Source organism: Gobio gobio (genome assembly GCF_949357685.1).
Source record: "Gobio gobio genome assembly, chromosome: 6".
Taxonomy (NCBI): domain Eukaryota; kingdom Metazoa; phylum Chordata; class Actinopteri; order Cypriniformes; family Gobionidae; genus Gobio; species Gobio gobio.
Genome location: NC_137102.1, coordinates 53,101,710 through 53,117,763, shown reverse-complemented (window position 1 = coordinate 53,117,763; position 16,054 = coordinate 53,101,710). Strand labels below are relative to the sequence as shown.

The 16,054-nt window shown below is 39.0% G+C and overlaps 1 protein-coding gene across 2 annotated transcripts in view; it reads left to right on the top strand.

The window, feature by feature from the left end:
- Positions 1-13,047, top strand: part of cactin — a 29,195-nt gene extending 16,148 nt beyond the window's left edge. The window contains exons 9-11 of one of the 2 annotated variants that reach the window (XM_079820577.1): positions 88-449; positions 12,226-12,750; positions 12,934-13,047. In XM_079820577.1, the coding sequence (XP_079676703.1) occupies positions 88-449; positions 12,226-12,716 (853 nt within the window). In that variant the 3' untranslated portion in view covers positions 12,717-12,750; positions 12,934-13,047. Of the gene's footprint in view, positions 1-87; positions 450-12,225 lie in introns of both variants that reach the window. The other variant, XM_079820576.1, reaches the window with a different exon arrangement.
- Positions 13,048-16,054: the final 3,007 nt, after the last annotated feature.

Genomic DNA, 16,054 nt, shown 5'->3' with positions numbered 1-16,054 from the left:
CTAAATAACAAAAAATTCTAGTTCTAAAACAGCTCTATAATATGTCATCACCTGAAATTGCACTATAAAATTGTTAATGTTCAATAGAGAGGCGGAGTCTGCAGACGAGGAGGCAGGCAGCTCTCAGCAAGGTGCACACTTGGAGAAAGAAAAGGGGAGACTGACCAAAGGGAAGGATGGAGAAGAGGGTGAGCGGTCTGGAAGGAGCAGTCCTGAGGAGGAGAAGAAGGGAGGAGAGGGTGATGGAGAGGAGGGAGAGAAAGATGAAGCAGCGGAGTCCGTGTTAACGGAGGAGGATTTGATCCAGCAGAGTCAGGCAGAGTACGACTCCGGCCGCTACAGTCCCACCCTCCTGCAGCCCTCAGAGTTACCGCTGGACACACACATCATCAACGTGGAGGAGGACCTGCAGAGACTCGTGCTGGCCCGGAGACAGCTGCAGGTGACAGGTGTGTATCGCATCATATACCATAGTCAAATTACACACACTTTAACATTTCAGTGCCATCAGGAAAAATGTTAAGTTGAAAATAAGCGTGCACTTTCTTTGTTTGAAAGACTTTTAATGGCCAATGTATAAAATGTATATTTTTAATATTGCCTGAGAGCATGAATATGAAGAGCAAAAAAGTTAAAAAGATTCCCATTTTATCAAATGTTCTGCACAATGCAATGTGATTCTTAGATGCATCGTGATGTGGACGATTTTGAATCGATTCACAAATGTCAAAAAAAGCGATTTTCTAAATGTTGATAATAGAGGTCTACACGGGTCCAAAAATTCATAGCCGAACCCGAAGAGACCCGTAATGTGCTACACGGAACCGACCCGTACCCGTCTATTATTTCAAAAGCTGGACCTGGACCCGTACAGATCCGAGAAATGCCAAAAATTTAGTACCCGGAATCCACCTGGACCCTATTATTTGATAGCTGGAACCGAACCCAGCGTGAAGACGCAGACCCGACTGGACCCGATTGTCTCATATTCCACAATAAACTGATATTAACAAGTCAATAAACAAGTTGCGAAAAAATATAACTTTTTGTCTCCGTCTGCCTAAAGCCGTCATCTCCCTTCCTTGTACCTGATTGTGATGCATTACAATCCTTGCCAAGAAAAAAGTTATATTCATATTATTCCTCTCTTGTTATTCCAAGCATTCATTCATAATTTCTACTCGAGTTAACTCGCATAATAACTTTGACTGTTTGCCCACTAATAACGATTGCTCGTTCGGTGCTATGGCCGCTGACGTTAGCATTATTTATTTGCTATAATCTCTGTGAGCAGGGCCGGCCCGTGGCATAGGCGGAACAGGCAAATGCTAGGGGCGCCACTCATCCATAGGGGCGGCAAAACTTATTACTGATTCTAATATGAAATCGAAATATTACCAAAAAAAGCGCAAAAAAACCTTAACTAAGTCCCGGTCTGCCGCATCAATCTCCCCCCGCCGAGCTACTTGAAGTGCGTCAGAATTAGGGGTGCATGATATTCACAAAAATGTGATATTGCGATATCAATATTAATTTCGATATTTTTAAACCTATGTAAAATTACTAAAGTTACGGAAAACGCATCAAAATAGATTCATAACAAATAAAACAAGTTCTGACAACACAAGGTTTATTTCAACTGACAGTCATATTGGACTGGCACAACATGAATAAATAAATAATAATCATGTCTGGTTGTACAGTAGGGATGTAACAATACAGTTAGTCCACGGTTCAATACATACCTCGGTTTTTAACCACGTCTTTGCTTCGGTTCGGTTCTGATGGCTTGTCACATCAGTTTTTTGCTATTCTATTCTTAGCCGACAGGAACAGAAAGAGTTATTATTTTTATTATAAATAATTTTTTTATTGCAATACTTTTTTATATTTTACTTAAAAGACTTGGAAAAAAACTTACTTAAAACTGAAAAATTGACTTAAAAAAAACCTTGCACACATTCCTAGTGTATAGTATAATATAAAATAAATATATATAAAGATTTACAATGGCAGTACAGCAGCATGAAAGTGTATGAATAAATGTAAAATTAAAGAGAGTGTTCACCCAAAAATTGTCATCAATTACTGGCGCTGAATAAAGTTCTTTCTTCTGTTGGACATATAATATATTTTGAAGAATGTTGGAAACCAACAGTTGCTGGTCCCCATTGTAGGAAATAATAATATGGATGTCAATGGCTACCATCAACTGTCTGTGTTCAACAGAAGAAATGAATACAGGTTTGAACAACATTAGATGAGTAAATAATGACATTATTTTAGAGGTGAACTGTCCCTTTAAGGACAAGCGGCAGCGAGTTCACTAGGCTGCGCTGCTGTCAATGTAAGACCTCTACACATCTAATATCAGGGTTTCCGCGGGGTCATAAAAAGTCATAAATTTAACAATAAGAATTTAAGGCCATAAAAAGTCATAAAAACGTCCGGATTTTCCATACAAGGTCATAAAAAAACATTTAGCCACGTCTAAAATTTATATGCTCGACCGTTAATTTGTTCTTCCATCAAAATGCGCTCGCGGCGGCTATGGCATTCATTTGTTTCGCCTCTTGTAGTTCTGTATGAGGAATCTGGGTGGTATCACACTGGTATCACAGCGTTCCAGAACTACAAGGTCCATGCGGCAGCGTACAGACTTGTCGGAAGGACTTTCACAGAAACCCGCGCGAACTCCGAACATACTGTATCATACTGAGTCACTGCTTAGTTTAATTGAAATCATCCTGGCTATCACAATGGGAAAATGTACCTTTAACGATCTATGGCTCGAAGACGGTGCGTTTAATAGCTGGCTCAAGCCCGTCGCTAACGGGACACTAGAGTCATTCACAATCACCAAAGTTCATTATTTGCATGCGTTTTAAAGCCTTCATTCACGTGCATATGCAGTTTTAACATGTAAGCACATGTTAAAACAGTGAATATGCACGTGAATGAAGGCCAAGCGCGCGCGCACTAAACGCATGTCAAACACGTGATTACTGGACTAAATAGTCGTCTTACTGCGCTAATACTGTCAAATACACACAAGGTTAACAAACACAGTCGGTTATGTAAAGTGAAAGTAAAATCGGCGTGTCTGTATTATATATTAGAAGCACGCAGCCTATAGTGAACACACTGTCCTTAAAGGGACAGTTCACCTCTAAAATGATGTCATTATTTACTCACTCTAATATTGTTCATAACCTGTTTTCATTTCTCGATGACAGAATTTTCATTTTTTCATTTCTTTATTGTTAATACAACAACAAAAGACAAAGAGAACATCCCTCACTGCTCTTAACTGAAGAACTTATACAGTAGCTTTAATAAGAATCAATGTATATTTTATAGTGAAGTCTGTGGTGTTTTATTTTTACATTTATTCATTCAATTTCATACTTAAATACTGCTGTACAGCTCTGAGCTGCCAGTGTACATCTTTATATACATTTGTTACTTTCAATGAAAGTCAATAATAAAGACTTTTTAAAGGAATTTTAAAGTTATTTATCGTAATTCGTGTAGGTCATAAATTCAAATCATAATGGTCATAAAAAGGTCTTAAAAAGTCTTAAATTTGACTGATTAAACCCTGCAGAAACCCTGAATATACAGACACGCGATTTTACTTTCACTTTAGATATAACTGTTTATGTTAACCTTGTGTGTATTTGACAGTATTATATAATTAATTAATTAATGCAAAACCACCCATCGTAAAGTGGCTTGTGGTAGTTCTTAACTATTTCGTCTTCTCCCTGAGCAACGCTCATTTTCTTACTTTTGTGTTCTTTCTTTTGCTCCACTGGCTCCCGTCGTTCTCTCTTTAGGTCCTTTCTTTTCTTTCACTTCGTTTTGTTGTGGCTGGTGTGTGCGTTGAGCCGGCCCGACAAGGGTGTGTGTGTGTGTGTGTGTGTGTGTAGAGCGAGGGAGAAGTGAGAGAGTGACGGTTAGCTTTGGAGCGAGTAGGAGGGACCCGGTTTTAAAAAAAATTTATCCGATAAAGAATGTATATATATTGAAACGCGTCTCATTTTGTCATAAACAAAATATTGCATAATTATCGCGAGACTTACGATATAATATTGGGCAACGTGATATCGCGATAACGATATTGAATCGATAAATCGTGCACCCCTAGTTAGAATCAGAACGCGCGATCAGTTTAACGTTAGGAATTTGTTGTCCCGTCGCCTCTCACCGCATCCAACGTAGACAGGATTGCTTTCATTTTTAGGGTGCTTGGCCGCTCGCACCAGGTGTAGACACAGTTGCCTGATTATTTATCACTGAATTGTAGTGTCAAAAAAGACAGAAGCAGGGAAGATAAGGGATACACTGCAAAAATGCTCCTCTTACTTATTAGTATTTTTGTCTTGTTTCTAGTCTAAATATCTAAAAATTCTTACATCAACATGCATTCACTAGATAAGTAAAATGACATAAGATATTTTTTCTTGAAAATAAAATCAAAATGAACTGAGATTTTGCTTAAAACAAGCAAAATGATCTGCCAATGGGGATAGAAAAATAATTTCTGATTGAATTCTTGTTTCTGTCCCAAACAGAAATAGGATTATTTTTCTCACCCCATTGGCAGATCATTTTGCTTGTTTTAATAAAAAAAAATCATATTTGTTTTAAACGCATGTAAAATTTAAATGCATGTAATGTTTTTACTCTACAGTTGTGCAGTTTTAAGGGGACATATGGCAATTTTAAAATTGTATTTGCTGAAATTAGTAATGATATTTATATACAGGTTTATTTAAAATGGCAACATTTTATGTAAAATTCACATTAAATATCTACATTTCTCAGTTTAATTCATGGTGAAAACATGAATGTGCATAGTTTAGTGGAAGATTGCTGCCATCTACTGGAAAACAAACTATACAAAAATAGCACCTACGCCACATTACAGCAAGAGTAATTGCATCTAGCATTCATGCACAAACTATGCATTGAGAACTAGCAAAAGTGTTTAACTATCATCAGCCTTTTTAAAAAATAATAATAATATCATGAACATAATGACGGGGTAGAATGGACTGAAAATCATATAAAACAACAACAATACATTTCATTAATAACATTCATGCATTTGGCAGACGCATTTATCCAAAGCGACATGCATTGCATTCAAGGAACACATTTTACATTTTGTCAGTTCTTGCTTTCCGTGGGAATTGAACTAGGGATGGGCATTTCAAGCAAAAATAATATTCGGAGATCGCTGGGAATTATTCGATTTTTATTCGAAAATCTCAACTCCTCCCCCCGCATGCACGCATGTAAAGGCTACACGCATATAAACAGAGAGAGAGAGGGAGAGAGACCATTCACAATCTCAGTCTGTATGATAACAAACTGTTTAATTCATTAGGGAATAGGCTATATCAACTCAAGCCATATAATTATTGTAATATGCTGAAACATATGATTGTTATTTGACATCGCCCCAAGTTACCGCAACCGTTATATACCACAAGTCTACAGTGTGCGCGTGAGGCGATGTGTTCTTCTTCTGTTGTCTCAGGGTGTTTTTACTCTGGCAGTTCAGTTCGAAATGGAGCACGGTTCGCATGAAAAATTGCTAATGTGAAAGCTTGCATACAGAGCTTGGTGTGCACTGAGGTACCGAACCCGAGAACACACAACCGGAGTTCGGTTGCTCTCAGAGCTGTGCCGCGATTCACGTGACTGTGCAAACAACACTCGGGTGCACACTTGTTCTGGAAGAAAGTAACCAGCGCATGCGTTTTAGCCGATTGCAATGTTATTAGTTCAATAACACACATGTAAGTGATGATAGTGTTGATGATTTAGCTGAGATACGATCGCGAGAGCGAGCCTGCAGTGTATTCGCGCATAGAGTGCAATCAGGGCAGCAAATAAATGGCAATTCACGTCTCCTCAAAAGAGTCTGTTTGCAAGCAGCAAAGCCGCCTTCGAGCGACACACATACGGTAAACCCAAGTGTCTTTTACTCAGCTGCACATAATAGCACCAAATTAATAAAAAAAAAACCAATATATTTGACCTGCGTTCTGTTTCCTATCATGCCCCTGCACGTTTGTGATGACGTTAGATGAACGCAAACGCACTAGGGTTCAAGTTGAGTGTGAAACCAGATCAACGCTGCGGAGGGAACAATCACGCTCTGACCGCAGCAAACGTGCCCAGTATAAACACCCTGAGAGCTGACTGACAGCTTTAGATGCGTTATTGGCAGCGCCTCCATCTGGTTACATGAACGCGTCAGCACCACACTCAAAACATGGGGATTTTTTTTTAGGACGATAATCGCACAAACTATTCGATATTCTATAATTAAATCAACTATCGAATATTCGAAAATCGCGACCCATCCCTAAATCGAACCCATGACCTTGGCGTTGCTAGCGCAACGCTCTATTGTTTGAGCTACAGGAAAGCTGTCGTGATGGTGGCGTGACTATCTCCGCTTTTGACAGCGCCGCCCATTCCGTTTGATCGCCGCGCCGCAGCCATAAGTAGAGCGGGCATGAGAAACGCGAGGCGCGGCCGCGATCACCTCATCATCACAGCTGCTGTTAAATGCTAAATATACTCCTCTCTTCTTTTCTTTGTTCGACACCGAGGTGCACTGAGATGAGTGACGGATCTGAATCCCAGACTCGATAGCAGGCGTAAACTCACGGGCCGCCACGACCCTCACACTGACGACTCAATTCGCTTAATTTTTCCTTTTTATTAGTAATAAACACCCCTCTGAGACCTGACGACACACCCACTGTTTCTATCTCTGTTCAATCATCTGCATAGTTTAACTGTAGGTGCACTTTATTTTAGTTAAACCTCCTCACATGTACATTTAAAATGAATCCATAATTGAGATTAAAATCTGAGTTTAAAGTTATGGAGCAACAGGATTAAAGTTAATCTGTTTAAAATATAAAGAAAAACCAGGATCAAAATGATGGTTTAAATCAATGTAAACCTGCTTAAGGTTTAAAGTTTGGTGCGACAGAATTATTATGTAACCTTCCTGTTGACTTGTAAAATCACTGCCGTTTGTTTTATTAATAAAATATATTGAAAGTAAATTCATTATGGGTCATTAAAAATAGTGAGGAAAAAGAAAATCTATATAGACATAAAGATGAATCCATAATCGTTTTATCATCGCAGCCCCCTGAATCGTAATCGAATCGTGAGGTGCCTAGAGATTCCCACCCCTACAATTTTCCTGCATACTGGGTGCTTAGAAAAGGCAACATGGTGTCATTAAGTAACGCAATATCAACTTTGGCCATTGGTAGGTGCTTTATGTGCATCTTATAGTGTCTTGTGTGACAAACAGCAGAAATGCAGGAAATAGAGGCACTTAAAATGTCACCCTTCAAGGCTTCTGTACTAATGAGCTGATGGTTACAGAACGTGTTTTACTTGATTTTTTTTTTTTAGGTTGTCATCCCTAAAATTATCTTGTGTGTTTGTGCTTGTCTTGATAAAGCATCATGCATGGCTCTTCGATGTTCCCTTTAAAGGCTCAATATGTTGGATATTTGGATTAATATCCAAAACCCACTAGAACAATGTTATATATTTTGTTGACTTGTGTACTTACATTATCCCACATTTTTTCAACAATGTTTAAATCCAGAGAATTAGCTTTTTTATTCATTGTTTTTGCCCGTGTCATTGCGTGACCCGTCAGTGACAATTAATATACGCATTACCCTCGATTTACAGTTTTTGTAGAAACCATGGAAACATTGTGCAGATGAAACGCTACAAATGTTATCCTAAGTTTGGAGGCGGATGCCTAATGTTTGGGAACACAATCGTGTTTGGTTTTAATACAAAATCAAAGACTTTGGCTCAGGCATTTCAGAATAACTTAAACTACATTCGAGATGGTGTGCATTGTAGGGATGAAACGGTATGGAAATTTAACATCACGATTATAGTGACCCAAATTATCACGGTTATCAATATTATCACGGTTTTGTTCAAATGAGATGAAAGTGTTCAAAAAGAACAGATGCACACACTTAAAACATTTAAACAAGTTTTATATTTGAAATCAACAAACAAATAAATCAAGCAGCTCTATGCACTTTTTTAAGCTAGATTCTATTCTGTGGGATTTCCTTCCTTATAATGGCCGTCGTCAATAGCAACGGATGACGCATAAATAATAATAATTTGTCGTAAATATAATCTCTAATATTATCTCTGTAAATATCAGTCCCTCCAGAAAAACGCGATAATGCGATCGCGTGATTTAACGCATAATCAGCCAAAGTCCGCATATTCATGCGGGGGCCGCATTTTTTCAAATACGCCGCACTTTCGCCGCATAAATTGCCTATTTCCGTGTGCAAAATATGCGGGGCTATCATGAATTCATAATCCCCGCATTTTCGTTGCAAAAAAAGTCATATATATTAGCAGAAAGTTGAAAAATTTTCGTTTACTTCACACAAGAGCCGCCATTTCCGCCTATTGCCATGGGAACGTTTTGAAGTGACGTGATTACCCGACGCGAACGTCATCGAAAAGCTTCAAACCCCGTGGAGAAACCATAGATACCGGTGAAACCATGATGAAGCACAAACTCCCATTGGCCAACAAAAATAACAGCAAAAGAGCAAAGCAGTTTCCCTGTGTGCTGACTGATTTCAAAACACAGCATCATGAAGCTTTGAAGCGTTATGAATCAATGAGTCGATTCAGCGGTTTGAAGCGTTAGGAATCAATGAGTTGATTCAGCGGTTTGAAGCGTTATGAATCAATGAGTCGATTCAGCGGGTTGGATCGCCAAAGTCACGTATTTCAGCAGTTTGACACGCGATCCGAATCATGAATCGACTCGATGATTCATAGCATCATGATGCTGTGTTTTGAAATCAGTCATCACTATATAAGTCGTTATTTAGTTTTTTTTCACACAATAACTATTATCGTCGCTTCATAAAGTTATTGTAGAACCACTGTAGTGAGATGGACTTTGTAACGACGTCTTTAGTAGGCTACCTTTTATGGGTCTTGAGAGTGTACATTGTGCCAATGGAATCGGAATTCAACTAAAATATCTTAATTTGTGTCCAACAACATAAAGGGAAGTCATTAATGACAGAATTTTCATTTTTAGGTGAACTAACCCTTTAAGAGATTGCACTTTGTGCATTGGAAACACTCAAATGTCTGTTTTGTATAGCGACATCTGTAAAACAAGAAGTTATTTTTTAATTTTTTCAGAAGTTGTAGCATATTCCTTTTGTAAAGCTACAGAACTTGATTGACTAAATGTTTTGTAAATTTGAGCCATTATTAAGGTCTTCAATAAAACAAGATGAGAACTTAAATATTCCAGCACTTTCTGTGATGTAGTGCTTTTTTTCTCTTTCTCATCAAACCACAGTTTTTGCAAGTTCCCGCAATTTTATCGCATAAAATTGCATAAATATCCCACATTTTTCATCGCATTTTTTAAGAAAACGTGCCGCATAATCAAGGATTTTTGCCCGCAACAATCACAAAAAAAAGCCGCATTTTTCTGGAAGGACTGAAATATATTCAAGCAATATTCTCATCAGTGTTCAGCAATGATGCATTTTAATCTAGCATATTTTTGTGTAAGAGCCCAAACAGTATCCTAGTGAAATAATGCATATCCATATTATTTGACAGTTTATTTTATTAAATATCAAAAGGTGTATATCACACCTGACACCTAGATGAACACTTTAAAGTCAGTTTTATGACTGTCATTCCCTTCAAATGCTATTGAAGTCAGAAACGTGTATAACGTTACCAATGTTGTATGTAACTTTAGAGACGGTCCCTAAATTTGCCCGCGTTATGCCAGTCATTTCAGATGCGCTGTGGTTCTGCTGTGTTTGTTTGAAACCATTTTCGCTGCTGAAATAGAACAAAAACAGTCAACCACGGGATGATGAGTGAATCTCCTGCATACATCGCACATTTATCTCTGCTTTGAGTGCAGATCTCAGTGAGAGCGGCGCACGCACTCAACAAAACTCCGGCTAATCTGAACGCCTCTGATTATGAGACGACGTCGCTTTCATAAACTCAATAGAAACACGTGTACGTGGTTATAATGCGCAACGCGATTATAACAGATGGCTTTTGAGAAGACTATAATAAGTTCAACCGCCAAAGTGTCTAGTGTGCAGCTGAAATAACGTTACACCCGCAAATGGCGGTTGTTAATGTCAAGCCCTGAATATTATCCCTTAAATGTCACCCTAGTCTTGACTGAATTTGTTCGTTCGCTTCACGTTATTATTTCCCAGACGTAACGTTAGTTTTGGTATTGAGGTCAAAGTCCACTTGCCTTGCGTTCGTAGTTTTGAAGTGTTCCCCTATTACAGCTACTTTCTTCTGGCATGTTCTGCAGACAGGGTGACCATCTTCGATTAAGTTTCCCTCAGGACTTTTGTAAAAGCCAAAATATGACAACGCCTCAGATTTGGTCCCTTTAGAGGCTGAACAATCTCCCGGCGCTGTCACTGCCTTCTGCCATTTCTTCTCATTCAAAAGACAGCGCTGCGCTGCAGCCAGACTGACGCTGACTGGACAAGATTTACCGTGAGTTTTCACAATCGTGATAATCACACGCAGTTTTAATGATAATTAAATTTTATACGATATTACTAACCGTCACTAAATTTGATCGTGGTTTATAGTGAAACCGGTAATCGTTTCATCCCTAGTGCATTGTGATTGGTCCACTGGTTATGCACATGATCTGTTTAGGAAAAGTCACATCATTTCAAGGAATTTAGTCTGTAATATGGGTCCATTATCTAAAAAAAAAAGCACTTTATGCGCATTTTAAGATTTTATGTAGATCTTTTCAATTTCATCCAGCCCAAAATGTAGTCAACAACCCTGGAGTTATTTTGTAGACCTGTAATTATGGAAATTAATCAATATCATTCATGAGTCAGCCATTTGGAATTAAGAATTCGACAATCTTGTAGTACAAGTGACCATGAAGATTCTTAACTGATAGGAACCAGGGTTTCCGTTGTCCGGTAATTACCGGACATTGGCCGGGAAAAAAATTTAATGTCCGACAAAATTAAATCTTTTCGGTCAAATTGTCAGATTAAAACTGCCTAATAATCCCGGCCCCGCGCCCCTAACACAATCTGAATCGACCGTTTGAAAGTTTTTAAACAACATCGCATGTTGCATTTCAAATAAAGCGCACGCCTTACGGCTATAATATAGACCTAAACCACGAACTATAGAGAGACGTTTCAAATATGGCCAGGCCCAGGCAGACTAAAAGTTTTTTTCAATGGCCAGACGCGAAGGAGGATACTGAATCAGGAACTCCTGACGCCCGTTTCACACATACTCTGTTTGCAGTATGCGGTGCGTATTTTTTTCCGTACCCATGTTAACGGATTACCGCTTTCACACTGCACGCGGATGCTGTCCGTCAGTCCGTTCCAGGAGCGGTGCGTCTGCAGCAGTCCGGCGATCAGAGCCAGACAGCTCCGCCACCACCGGAGAAAAAGCCGAAGTGTAGGGCGTATCGGTCGGAATGGAGTGACAAGTTCCCATGGCTAAGATGTGAGGTAGTTGATGGTAACGAAAAAATGTTCTGTTCGCGCTGCGAAAAGGCAGGACGACACAACGGATTCACAAGAGGGTCGAATAATTTGAGAATGTCATTTGTTTGTTCAAGTTCATTTGACAAGGAGTCATTTCACACGGTGGCCAATTTAAATGTTACCAACTAAATGAGACATACTGAGTTTATAATTAAATTTGCTTGAGTAAAAACAATGCTATATTCGGATATTTTATGTGGGGAAGGGGGGTTGGTTTGTTAAACTATGAAATGTGAAACCATAGTAAAAAAAATTGACGCCAATCGGACGTTCATGGTTTTTTTTTTCCCGTCTATTTGAAAGTTAGGCTAATAAACATGTTGCATATACGGCCTGATTATGTCATTTTTTTTAAGTTACATAAACTGCTTTCAGTTTTCCTCAACTTGAATAATTAAGTGACGATATTTGACCGGCATATCATCAAAATGTCCGGAAAACAAAACCTCTGCCGGTCACTTTGACCGGCACCATTTTTTTCTAGCGGAAACTCTGATAGGAACATAAAACTAGCTTATCAAGAGTTCACATTTGCCTTCTGTCAAGATTTACTCATGCGTGTCTTTTTCTTGGACAGGTGATGCAAATGAAAGTGCGGAGGATGCATTTGTGCGTCGCGCTAAAGAGGGAATGAGCGCCGAGGAGGCCCAGTTCAGTGTCGAAATGCCTCTGACTGGAAAAATGTACCTGTGGGCCGACAAGTACCGCCCACGCAAGCCCCGCTTCTTCAACCGCGTTCACACCGGCTTCGAGTGGAACAAATACAACCAGACCCATTATGACTTCGACAACCCGCCGCCCAAGATCGTCCAGGGCTACAAGTTCAACATCTTCTACCCCGATCTCATCGACAAACGCTCAACTCCACAGTACTTCCTCGAGCCCTGTCCTGACAACAAAGACTTTGGAATTCTGCGTTTCCACGCCGGACCGCCGTACGAGGACATCGCCTTCAAGATCGTGAACCGTGAATGGGAGTATTCCCACCGGCATGGCTTCCGCTGCCAGTTCGCCAATGGAATCTTTCAGCTGTGGTTCCACTTTAAGCGGTACCGCTACAGACGATGAAGAGGAGGATCTGACAGCGTTTGATTTATATTAGGCAAGTGTTGATTATTGGGAACACGAAACGTTCATTTTCAAATGCTTGGTGTAAATCTAAAAATACGAGTACAAACTTTGTTTATTGATGCCACACACATCCCCCGTTAGTGGAAAAACTGGTTTTCAATGGGATGGGACCTAAATATGTGTACTTGACCTTTGTACATTTTCTGTTTTGCAGGCACTTCGCTTGAATTTGATTCCTTTTTTAAACCTTGTTAGTTGTTTGAGGTGTACCTTAAACTGTTATTCTTGTACTATTTGTCTTTGAGATGATACATTAAAAATTGTTTGCAAAAATTGTGCTCTTTTTTTATTTGTTTTGCATTGGCAAAAGGCATTTTACAGCTTTTTAGGTACAAAAATTGCATTAAAGTTACAAATATTGTTAGCATCTGAAACAAGTTTCTGCAGTACATTCATAAACATGTAACATAAGCTGCATTAATTTGACTAAGATGCAGTCATTTGACACTTGTCTTGGCATCTGGAAGATACAGGAAGTTAATTCTTGTGGAACTGAATTAACATACTTGGTTAGTTGCAACAACCACGGCAGGTTTTAACAAGACAGCATGTCTCAATTTAACCCCGATGGGTACTCCTAAAACAGGAACACAACCATTACAATTGTCCTGAGAAAGAATCAAAATAGTCATTGCCTCAGGCTTCAGGACTTACACATTGTTGTTTTTTTATATCAGCCACACTTTTCCCACAGCTTGTCCAATGTTGTCCTTCAAACAAAGGTGCCAACTGAAACGTAAATTTAATGTCCAACAAAATATTTCAGCAAAACTAATATTTTTGCCATGAATATTGATCGTCTCCCTCTCTACTGCTCCATCTTTATGATGTCCGGCGCTAGCTCGGAATCGCAGACCGTCACGAGTCTCACTACTAGCCTTCGTGCAAAATTTAAATGCTAGCATGAATGTGTAACATTTACAGATAAGGATATAACCGTAAAATGCTTAGGAAACATCTCACACATTAAACCGCACACGCACCTGGCTGGGCAAGCCATGTTAAACATTACGCTGATGCATTAGCTTGAAGATTAAAATAAAGAACTCTCATGTTTTGGGCAGCTTGGATCACATACCTTTCCAGCAGCATCTCATTCTGTTTCCTCTGCTAGTTTTGGATGCATTTTGTCCATATAAATGCGTTATTCAGTGCTGTAATTTGACGCGACTGGCGGAAGTTTTCCGTGCACGGTCGGCAGACACGACTAATCGATAATGATATTCGTTGTCAATGATTTTCATTATCAATTAGTTGTTGCATCCATAAATCAGTATTAATTTTGGACAGAAAGCAATTATTATCACGGAGAGGCCATTGACACAGAATGTGTTTTCTTTTAACTGTGTCATGCGCAAGACACTACAAATGGTCAAAGACATCCTTCTAGTCAAGTGCATGTTCACATAGAAAATAAGTGCAGTGTAATGCAAAATGTGTTCTGTGTGAATGACCCCAAACTTAAAACCACACGAAATGTGGTTGGTCGCGTGTGTAGGTCCATGATCATTTGATCGTTTCCTGTCTAAGTGGGTGGTTTCAAAAGTACTATAATGAGCCTTTCCAAATTCCCACACTTGTTGTCTCTGCACTTGATGACTTATCTACTTCGATTACATATTTATTTATAAGTGTTCAAACGGCATGAAGACCGCAAGTTTCTGTAGAGACTGAAATGTTATATCTAATCTAGTTATATCTGGTTAACTTGCACTGGAAAGTTGTCATGTTCACATGAGTTCTTGAACATGATGAATGATGGGATACACTTTAGCTGTAAAGGGTTAGTTCACCATAAAATGAAAAATCTCATCCTCATGTTGTTCCAATCCCATAAGATCTTCATTTATCTTCGGAACACAAATTAAGATATTTTTGATGAAATCCGAGAGCTCTCTGACCCTCCATAGACCAGAAAGGTAGCAAAGACATCATTAAAATAGCCCATGTGACGCCATTGATTCAAACGTAATTTTATGAAATGAACGCTGCGTCCCAATTCGCATACTATCCGTACTAAATAGTATTCGAAAAAATAATTATGTCCCAAATCGTAGTATGTTGAAAAGAGTATTCCAAAGATTCCCGGATAGTCTACTATTTCCGGTCAGAATTCGAAGTGCAGATCGATGCGCACTCTAACGGCTGATATTGCCCACAACCCATTGCGAGATGGACGAGGATTCGATTAGAATTACAAACGCGGATAAAAAGTGTTAAAAAACTACAAACATGACGGTTACGCGAGTCTGACGGTTAAGCAGAGAGGATTAGATAAAGGGGTTTGAGTGAGCAATTATCAGTATTTAACCTGACAAAAAGATATTTATGCAATGTTAGCCACATTATATTTCACCTGCAGCTTTGAGAACTTTTGTAATGATACGTTTGGCCATTAACTTTGCAAACACATGAGAGGAGTCTGCATTAAAGACCCACGAATGGCAGATCAACGTGCGACTACGCTTCTTTCCGATTCGGTAGGAAATTAAATTGAATGTGGAGGATTTGAACTGTGACGATGATTGACAGGGCAGTTTAAACGGTGACGGGACGCACGTAACTAAGCAACAGAGTCCGTTAAAGATGATGAAGTAGTATGTCCCAAAGCTTGCATACTCTTCTGCTACACACTCAAAAGTATGTACTTTTTCTTCATCAAAAATATCTTAATTTGTGTTTCAAAGATGAACGACATGAGGGTGAGTAATTAATGTCAGAATTAAGAGCACTGAAGATCTAGGTCTGTCTTGCACACTTATTTCCTATCACGTATATGCGCTCTCAAGTGGTCAAGACCGCTAGTGTGGTTACTGGGTATTTGCTGCTATAGTTTCAGATATTAAAAGAAAGAAAATAAAAAGTTGGCTGTGCAAATGATTTGGTGAATAGTGAGGAACAGAAGGGCCATTCCATTCAACAAAAACTACCATAGAGTATATTTGTGTGTGTATGAGTATACAGTAGGGATATTGTGCAGGTTTTCCTACTTACAAAGCATGTAGAAGTCAAATCACATTGTATGATTTTTAAATTATTAATTTGCATTTTATTGCATGACATAAGTATTTGATCACCTACCAAGAAGAAACCAGTAAGAATTCCGGCTCTCACAGACCTGTTAGTTTTTCTTTAAGAAGCCCTCCAGTCCTCCACTCATTACCTGTATTAACTGCTCCTGTTTGAACTTGTTACCTGTATAAAATACACATGTCCACATACTCAATCAAACAGACTCCAACCTCTCCACAATGGCCAAGACCATAGAGCTGTGT